The sequence below is a fragment of the Beta vulgaris genome, chromosome 7 (genome assembly GCF_026745355.1).
Source record: "Beta vulgaris subsp. vulgaris cultivar EL10 chromosome 7, EL10.2, whole genome shotgun sequence".
NCBI classification, from domain to species: Eukaryota; Viridiplantae; Streptophyta; class Magnoliopsida; order Caryophyllales; family Amaranthaceae; genus Beta; species Beta vulgaris.
Genome location: NC_079208.1, coordinates 46,161,559 through 46,171,836, shown reverse-complemented (window position 1 = coordinate 46,171,836; position 10,278 = coordinate 46,161,559). Strand labels below are relative to the sequence as shown.

Sequence of the window (10,278 nt, the reverse complement as noted above, 5' to 3'; positions counted from 1 at the left end):
TGGAAAAAAAGAGTTCAGTTTGCCGACTTCTCAAGTGTGAAACTTTTTTTTAAGGGAAAGTGTGAAACATTGTATAAGTGCTCTTATAAATAATGACTTGAGTTATATAATTATTTTTAGTAATAATAATATGATTATAATATTATGAGATAATTTATAATAATATTATTTAATTTTATAATTAATAGAATAAATATTAAATGTACATATAAGAATATTATAAGTATTCATAATAATGATTTACAAAGTAATAATATAATAGTAATATATATATTTATAAAAGATAAGATCTTGTTGAAAAAATAAGTTCAGATCAGATCAGATCAGAAAAAATAAGTTCAGATCAGATCAGATCAGAAAAAATAAGTTCAGATCAGATCAGATCAGAAAAAATAAGTTCAGATCAGATCAGATCAGATCAGATAAGTTCAGATCAGAAAATTTCAGGTGAACTGAACATAGCCTTAGTCCTCATATAAATGGTAATCATAAACACATGATTGTCATTTTCATAATATTATAACATATTAAGAGTCGTTATACTACATTATAACCAATAGAGTATTAGAGTAGTTTTACAATTATTTTGATACCAATTATTTTAATAGATTCTTCTTGGCTTCATCATCTTCGATATGAAAAACATTCTACAACAAAACGCATTTCACAAATTAGTTTTCGCAAATGTTGTAATTTATACGCTATCATGATATTACGATTAGTTAATCATTATTTATTAATTGATTCGAATTTAAGGTGAAAAATGAAAATACCAAGCGGTCGGTAATATTTGGGGTCAAAAAATAAAAATAAAAATAAAATTGAATTTGAAGTTTTTACAAAACTGTAATTTTACCAACACACCATAAACGTAATAATTCAACCAAACCTAACATTCTACAATGAATAAATGAAAAATATCATTTATACCAAGTTGGTTAAACAGATAATTCCTCCAACAACTCATAACATTTAAAAGAAACATAATAATTCAACCACAAACCAAATAAGGGGGAGTATGAATATCCAATTCATTTTTAGGAGAATATATCAAACAAAAAAAAAATTAACAAGACATGTGTAAATCTGAACAAAAAAATACTTACAAAAGATTGTAAAATATAAACATGAACCCTTAGAAAACTAGAGTTATCCTAAAATTTAGATCTAACACTAACCATTACATCAAGTATATAAACAACGAGATTTTCAAATTTTTGGCGTTTCTTCTTAAATCTTGCGATTTTGACTAGAGATCTTAAATTTTAATTGAGTTATCGCGTAAATAGCCCATTTCACCACCATTGCTCCACCTTATAGATTTTTCTTTGATTTCTTGGATTTTAGCACACACTAGTAAGAACATATGAAATTAGGAGAAAGAGAAATTGAGAAGTTGATAGTGAGAGATGAGAGAGAAAATAGATCTGAGATTCGAGAGTTGAGTGTAAAGAGAAGAGAGTAGAGAGGAAATAGTGGGGAGTTGAAATTGACAGTCGGTATAGATAGAGCAAATAGTGGGGGGTTTAGGGTTAGGAAGGAATTCATTGGTTGGATTTTGATCTTTTTCAAATCAATGGTCTTAATTCATAATCCATGACATTATTTTTTGACCAATTTTTTTTTCTTACCAATGAAAATTAAGAGTTGTCAATCACATTGATTGCTAACTTAATCAATGGTTGGATTTTCATCTTTCTAAAATCAATGGCCTAAACTATTAATAAACTAGTATTGTATTTTGATATTATTTTGATTTGAATATTTTAAATTTCAGATAACCAAGCTTGTTTGGTGGAGGTGGTGGGGAACTCACCTTGTAACTTTGAAGTCACAAGTTCGAAGCCCACCACCTACTAATGCTTAGGAGTAGCGGAAATTATTAGACGAGACCGTCTAATTTTAATATAAAAGTAGACCTAGTTACTAAATGGATTAAACTAGTCACCGAAAGAAATTAACCTAGTTACTATTGGGCTAATTCTCTTTTTAATATTGGGCTTATCATTGCCTAATTTTAATTTAAAAATAGGCGGTCTCTTACAAGACAAACTCTAGGAGTAGGGATTCCCTTATTTTCCCATACTCTCAAGCATTGACCTGTTTAGCTAGGCTGGGTGACCTGCGACACGTGCTGGTCAAGTAGGGTAAAAAAAATTCTAATTCTAATATATTAGTTAAATAACTTTAAAAATGAGTAGTATTATAATAAATTAATAGAAATTATAACTTTCGAACTTAAATTAGTATTATTGATCTTTAAGAAATTATTATTTTAAATTTGTAAATTAGAAATATGTGAACATGTTACATGCGGTGACTAGGGATTAATTTAATGCTAACATGTAAGACGTAACACAATAACAGGTAACCGATTATTAACACAATAACAGTTAGTCGATTAGTTTTAATTAACAACTAATAAGTTAGTGAATTACTGAGTTAATATGTCTAAGTGAGTAACTGACTAAGTGATAAGTTACTATATAGTAGTAGTTGTTAACAAGTTATTATGTAGTAAGTACTTATTAACTTATGGGCTTATGGTAGATTAACCTTGTTAAAAATTCACTTCTTGATTTTGATTTATTACAAGTTAGGATTTGAGAAAAATCAAATAAAATTGGGATTTTAGTAAGATAAACTTGTAACCGAATGTCTACAAAAGTTTATTGACTTAATCGTTTGATGATTGATCATTAGTGAATTTAATGTATATTGTTTAATTATATACTCCGTTGGAGTAACACATAAACACAATAAGCCATTAGCCAATAATCTAAGTCTTAGTTTAGTAACTTTACTCGTTTATATAAATTATTGTTATTTTTATTATTATTGTACAACATATAAACCCTCATTATAATCACTTAGTCCTCATATAAATGGTAATCATAAACACATGATTGTCATTTTCATAATATTATAACATATTAAGAGTCGTTATACTACATTATAACCAATAGAGTATTAGAGTAGTTTTACAATTATTTTGATACCAATGTAGTACTAAAATGTTTAAACGTATTGATAAAATCGTTTGTTATAATTTATCATATGCAGTCACAACATAATACATATATACCGTGTTATGTTTGTTATTATTAGCATTACGTTGTTACTATTAATGTTAGTATTTGTATTATTATTGTTATTACTATTAATACATTTGCTATTTGTATTATTATTGTTTATGTTAGCGTTGTTGTTGTTGTTGTTGTTGTTGTTGTTGTTGTTGTTGTTGTTGTTCTTCTTCTTCTTCTTCTTGTTGTTAACGTTTTTACTATTATTATTGTTATCAATATTTATTATAATTATAATTAACGATTTTTGTTTATTTATTATTATTATTATTATTATTATTATATATATATCATTATTGTTATCATTATCATTATCATCATAGATATCTACAAACCTATATATAAATAATAATGCTTATAATAACCAATTGGGCTGGCGTGAGTGGCTAAGGGCCTCTCGCTCCTTAACTAAGGTCTCGGTTCGAGCCTTGGGTATGGAAAAAAATCATAGTTGTAAGGGATAATTCCCTTTGAGGTACCCATGCAAACTCCCGCATGAGATTAGTCCACTCGCCGAAACAGTAGAAAACTTCTCGTAGTAGGACCAAAAAATAAAATAATAATGCTTATAATAATAGTCATTTATACAAACCTCGATATTGATCTTTTACTTGTTATTTTCGTTCGTATATATATAACATATGAAGAGTCGTTCTACTCATTTATATATTACGCAGCTGATTAGTCAAAAAACGAGTTGACCAAGTGCCTGTTCTCCCCAACTTATTTTCAGTTCAGCTCCGGACAATACTTTTACTCTCACATATCACTGTTAATTTCAGTTCAGTTCAACTGTTTTTGCCGAAGAGAACATGTCCTAAGAGAATACACTAAACATCACAGTAAGCAATATAGTGTTTTTAACTTATTAGTTGTTCGTATCATCCATATATTTATCGCATCACACATATGTATACATATGTGATCTTAATGCTTTTTAATAATATGATTTACAAAGTCCATAACAAAATCAAAATGACACAACCATGAGTTAATCGAAGTTAAACTGACATTCAATAGCGAACAAACTCGATGTTGCACAATAATCGAACTAAGGTCGTCATTAGTGATTCAACCCGAGTATACTTGGCTCTATCCAAGCGTACATGAAACCCAAATACGACATGCATAAACCCCGCAAAAAAATGTCCACGAACAATTATATCCGGGAATGGATATGCTTGTAAATGAAACGCTCATACCTGTCCGGCACCCGACAATCCCATGATTCAAATGTGATCGATCCAGATGAACAATAACCTTGACCAATCACGACTTGTGTCACTGACTGTCAAAATCCGAACCTACCCGAGTCTGACCTAGTTCGTCGTATATATACCCAAAACTTGTTTAACAACTTGTTTTGACACTACTAGGGATGGCAACGGGTTGGACTTTGACCGGATTATGCATAATCCGACTCCAACCCTACAGGAAGTTGGATTTTAAATCTGAGTCCGACTCCGACTTCGAAAATCCGACTCCGACTTAACATTCGGGCATCCGACTCCGACCCTGATCCGGCTTAAAATCCGAACATCCGACTCCGAATCTGATCCGACTTATATTTTGCCCATTTTTTTTTATAATAGAATAGTCTTCTATAATACAATAATTTAAAGATTACAATTTATTCTAATAATCATATGAAAATCTTTTATAGTACAAATAATATAAATATTACTATTATTTTTAACAATTATTTCTTCAATAGGAAAATCATATATAATATAATTGGATGAAAGTCGAAGTCAGTTTATACATAATAATACATTAACATAAATATAAAAAAAGGATTGATTGACTAAAAGTCGGAGTCGGATTATTTTTGAGATTCAACTCCGACCCTCCTCCGACTCGGAGTCGGACTTTTTAAATGGAGTTGGGTTACTCTTTTGTCGGAGTCAACTCGAATTTTTTCCTTCGGATTGGAGCGGACTAGGGTCGCATTCGGACTGGATTGCCATCCCTAGACACTATTACCTACGCTAGGAATTAGGATAACGCACACAAAATGTCAATGGTAAAGGAAAGACGAAACGTAACTCTGGTTAGGGAATTTAGGATAACTCGAGGAATATGCCACCCAACTAGAGTTAATATACTTCTAACCATAGTTAACATAAAGCCAACTACCCAACGTGACAAGCACATAAGTTAAACACTCCTTCAAAAGTAATCATGGTTAACATATAGCATACACGTGTACGGCCAGATAATATCATCTCTCAACCGCCTCACCAATTCTCATCGGATTCCCCCTTTTTCTTTCTGTGTTAGGTTTAGGGTTTTCTCTCTCCTTATCTTTCCCCTAATCTCCCAATTTACTCTCATCAATCGAAATTTTCTCTCTCCTCTCTCAGATCTGTATTTCTCTCTCATCAAATTTGAAGCTTTTGCAATGGAGACTGAACGAGTCACCGAGTTTCCTATGACTCACCTGGATCGCCGACCCAGAAAACGACCGCGTTTAGGCTGGGATGTTGCTCCTCAGAATACTAAGGTATCCGATCTTTTTTATCTTTGATTTTTGTTTTTTACGGTCTCTTTTTGCTAGATCTGTCTTTGATTTTTGTTTTTTTAGGTCTCTTTTTGCTAGATCTGAATTTTTGTAGATCATGTATTCGTTACAAAATCAATTATTTCATACGATTTCATGTGATTTCACGTGATTTCACGTGTTATATATAGTCTTATCTTTGGTTCTTTTGTAGAACGATTTAATTTATCTAGTTTTTGTTTCAGATCTCATGTTTTGTGTGTTTGATTATTATTTAAATTCTTGAATATAAACTTTTTCGAATTCTTGGAAATTTGATTTTGTGGATTTTCTATGTGTTTTTATGCAAGTTTGATGCGGATCTCTTTTAATTTTGATGATTTAATGACGGCCAATTATAAAATAACTCGACTCTTTGATGAAGCTATGGATTTCGTTGGTTTAATATGTTAATTGAATGTATCATGCAATTATATATGAAATTATGGGTAAATTACCATCAATTGTTTTAAGGAAGTTGTGAAACAAAAGAAAGGGAAAAAGGTATTATCTTTTGTGTTAACATGAGCGAAACATGGATGGATGGCTGTGTGTAGGCTCAGATAGGTTTATTTTGTGGACAAGAGATTGGGAATATTACAAGCTTTGCTCCTTCAGCTGCACCTACAGAACATGCTACTTCTAGTTCCCTGTTTATGAAGGGAGTGGCACGAAACGGTACTCCCCCGTGGAGGGAAGACGACAAAGATGGACATTACATGTTTGAGCTGGGAGATAATTTAACATCTCGCTGTAATTACACTCTTTCCATCATTGAACTGTTTTTTTTTAACTTGTCTCCAATTGGTTAATGACATTAGTTTTTAACCTTGGAAAGTTTTTTTTTTTTGTTACCCATTTATTTAAGTAGAGGGTTGTGTTCATTTTGGTGCTTGTTTGCTGAAATGGATGCAACCTTGGTGATATTTGGTTGGTGATTTAATTTGCTGATATGGGGAGTATTATATTGGTTTCCTCTTGACGACTAGAAGATATTATGGTTTATTTGATTTGGATTCTTTTTGTGCTGATTATGATTCTCTTTTCCTTCAATTCTCTATTTGCAGATAAGATCCACAGCAAAATGGGTGAAGGTATAACAACATTGAAATGCTCTATGGTTACAGATTTTCTACGCCGTCAAGTGATATCATTAACTCGCGCATCTCATGTTTGCTTCAGGTACCTTTGGTCGGGTATTGGAGTGCTGGGATCGTGAGCGGAAAGAAATGGTTGCCATAAAAATTGTACGTGGAATCAAAAAGTATCGGGAGGCAGCAATGATTGAAATTGATGTGTTGCAACAACTTGGTAAACATGATAAAGGGGGCAGCCGGTGAGTCATTTGTCCTTGTTGCACTTGCATCTCTGTGCTTGCTGCCTGTGTGGCATTGCATGGAGGTTTCTTGAGTTTTGAATGCAATGGTTAAATTGGTTTGTTCCTTGCAGTTGTGTGCAAATAAGGAACTGGTTTGACTATCGTAACCATATCTGTATTGTAAGTATATAGTTGTTTTAGAATGGATTTCCCCCAATTAGACATAAGTTTTGGGGTTAAGAATCATGGGTGAATTGTCAAATGGTCTTAACAGGTTTTTGAGAAGCTTGGACCAAGCTTATACGATTTCCTTCGCAAAAACAATTACCGTTCATTTCCCATTGATCTTGTCCGTGAGATCGGAAGGCAACTGTTGGAATGTGTAGCATGTGTGTACAAAAAATATCTTCCCTTAGTTATTGATTTCACTCTTATCTCCTGGCATTTTGTGTAGTAGACCTGTATTTATTACCCCTTCCCCAGATTATATACTCTGTTATCGCGGAATAATATCATATGAAGGTGTAGTGTCCTGTCTGATGATATTATAACTTAATTCATGACAATGAGTTTTTTTGAAAAATGTTGCAGTTATGCATGACCTTCATCTTATACACACTGATTTGAAGCCTGAGAATGTGCTATTAGTCACACCAGACTTTGTTAAGATTCCTGATTACAAGGTCTGAATTCAACTATTTTCTGTGCTGCATTGGTGCTTCTGTTGATTTTGGGCTTCTGTTGTGTTTTTTTGCATCTTAAGTGCTGTTTGGCATTAATAATTTTCCTTCTTTGGTAGTGCTCTACCTGTTACTAAATATAAATATTCTTCAACTTTGAGTGCAGGGGTCTTCTAGATCACCTAGAGATAGCTCTTATTACAAGAAAGTGCCCAAGTCAAGTGCTATAAAAGTTATTGATTTTGGTAGTACTACGTATGAACGAGCAGACCAGAATTATGTAGTCTCTACACGTCATTATCGTGCGCCCGAAGTTATTTTGGGTATTGTACTTGCTGAACCTGAATCTGTGGTGTTTCTCCCCTGCTTCCCCTGTTTTCTCTATGTATTACCTTTTGGCTCATGCTTTCTTGAACACCCTTTTGTAGGCCTTGGATGGAGTTACCCATGTGATGTTTGGAGTGTGGGTTGTATTCTGGTGGAACTCTGCTCAGTGAGTGTGCCTTCTGGATCTTAGTTACTGGTGCCTTCTTTTATATGATTATCAATATCTTGACCTTTGATTCCTTTTTTACTCCGTGCAGGGAGAAGCCTTGTTTCAAACCCATGAAAACTTGGAACACCTTGCAATGATGGAGAGGGTGCTTGGTCCATTGCCACAGCATATGCTGAAGAGATTAGAGTTAGTATTCTTTCAGTGGACAAGAATTATTTGTAAAACTGATCTTGTTCTTTTTTTTGGTTGAATCTTACTTTTTACATTGTATCACCGTGTGCAGTCGACATGCAGAAAAGTATGTTCGAAGAGGTAGATTAGACTGGCCTGAAGGTGCAACTTCTCGGGAAAGTATTAGAGCTGTTACAAAGCTGCTCCGCCTGCAGGTATTGACCTCAGTCGTAGAATTTATGTTGTTCACCCCTGTTGTCAACCCTTGTTCCGTAGAACTGTGTGTTGGATATATTATTGAATGGTGTACTTGTTTCAGAACCTCGTAATGCAGCATGTAGATCACTCTGGCGGGGATTTCATACATCTTTTGCAAGGTCTACTTAGATATGATCCATTGGAGCGACTCACAGCTCGTGAAGCTCTCCGACATCCATTCTTTACTGAAGATCATCATCTCAGGAGGTGAATATGCAGCGAAGCTGGGTGTAGCTTGTGAAAACCTGTTGGTTCATCCAAGCTTGAAAAGAGGACTTGTCTTCTCATGGAAGATAGAAATGTTGGCAACTTCAGCCTGTTGTGGGATAAACTGAATGAGATTGCAAGTTCTGCTTGGGCTGATCAACTCTTTATAAGCAGAATTGAGGCTGCAGCACAGCAGCAGTTCGTTGAGGTGTATATAGAATATTATTCTTTTTGGCTAACAGATCTGTGTAGAGATTAACCTTGTATTGATTTATGTTATACTCCTATAAATTCTGGAGGTTGGTATGTGAAAATATTTCTATCCTGGTTTGTTGCGTGTTATCCTTGTTTAACCTTTTGGCCACGCGTTAGCTGCTCAGGCAAATATTACCTTCGTTTCATTTTTCAACACTGGTCTTTAATGCACTATTTTCTATTTTTTGACAATAAGTACTCACAAGGCAACAGCTAAATCAACACCCCATTTTTCGCTTTAATAGCCTAAGTCATGGGCATGTTGAACTTTAGCTCTTTCTTTTCTTATATTACGATACTCACACTACCAATCAAGTAATTTAGTTATTTATCAACGACTATGGTTGCTATATCTAGAATTGTGTCTCCTTTTTTACTGCCTGCATCAGCTCACAATCTTCGCAGTACACTGAGCCAGTCTGCTTTTGTATTGCGCAATCTTCGTAGCAGTGCTTGTCTTCTGCTTGAAGTGCTGATGCTGCCTGTACTTTGTCGTTGCCTTCGAATAGCAGACTCTCCTGCCTCGTTGCCGTCCATCCAATCCCTGCTGTTGCTATTCCATCCTGATGTTGTATTATGTGTTAGAAAAAAGAGATTGTTGAATATTACCTTAAAATTTCTTAAAATCGTCAAAATCGTCATGAGTTCATTTTGAATTTACTATTTTACTCTTTCTCCATCACTTGCTACCCGCCGCCACCACCTGCCACCCGCAGCCCTCACCTATCTCTCATGCCACCCGCCACCACTTACCACTATCCACCTTGTAAAAAAGTTGATTTTAATTGGGGCCAGAGGTCAAATTTCTTGCTAAGTTTGCTCGCTTTAGCCCTGATGCCCGAGTTCTTGAAATTGGATGGGGGACTCTCTGAGTGGGATTGTACTTCATCGGTACTCGAAAGCTGAACACTTCCATAGAGAGATGAGTTATCTCTAAGGGCGGCGTTAGGTACAAGATTCCTTCGCAAAGTCTGTTGCACAAGCATCCTTTACTTTCGAATTTGTTTTAGTCAAAGGGGTCGAACGTCCGACTAGGACGTTCGACCCCTTACCTATTTTCTTTTTTGAAATATGGGTGGTTGAGGAGGTGGTCGTGGGGCTTCAGGTGGCGGTGGGGGCTGGAGGTGCCTGTGGGCCTGGTTGTGGCATGAGGTAGTGGTTTGGGGAAACAAAAAAGGAAGAGTAAAGTTGGAAATATTTGATAGAAACGGGGTTATTAAAAAAAATTTGGGGTGATTTTAGCATTGTAGTAGAAAAATTAATGAAAATAT

The 10,278-nt window shown here is 34.3% G+C and overlaps 1 protein-coding gene across 2 annotated transcripts; it reads left to right on the top strand.

Moving 5' to 3' along the window:
• The first annotated feature begins 5,344 nt into the window (after window positions 1–5,344).
• Window positions 5,345–9,161, top strand: LOC104884531 (serine/threonine-protein kinase AFC2). 2 transcript variants are annotated; one of them, XM_010669206.4, is made up of 12 exons: window positions 5,345–5,586; window positions 6,180–6,375; window positions 6,690–6,716; window positions 6,805–6,958; window positions 7,072–7,120; window positions 7,215–7,329; window positions 7,532–7,623; window positions 7,787–7,943; window positions 8,049–8,113; window positions 8,205–8,302; window positions 8,400–8,502; window positions 8,607–9,161. In XM_010669206.4, exons 1-12 carry the CDS (start codon window positions 5,485–5,487, stop codon window positions 8,754–8,756), a joined length of 1,308 nt encoding a protein of 435 aa, XP_010667508.1. In that variant the 5' UTR covers window positions 5,345–5,484; the 3' UTR covers window positions 8,757–9,161. The 2 variants fall into 2 exon arrangements, with proteins under 2 accessions (XP_010667508.1, XP_048504672.1); XM_048648715.2 differs by lacking the exon at window positions 6,180–6,375 and having other exon boundaries at window positions 5,428–5,586.
• Window positions 9,162–10,278: the final 1,117 nt, after the last annotated feature.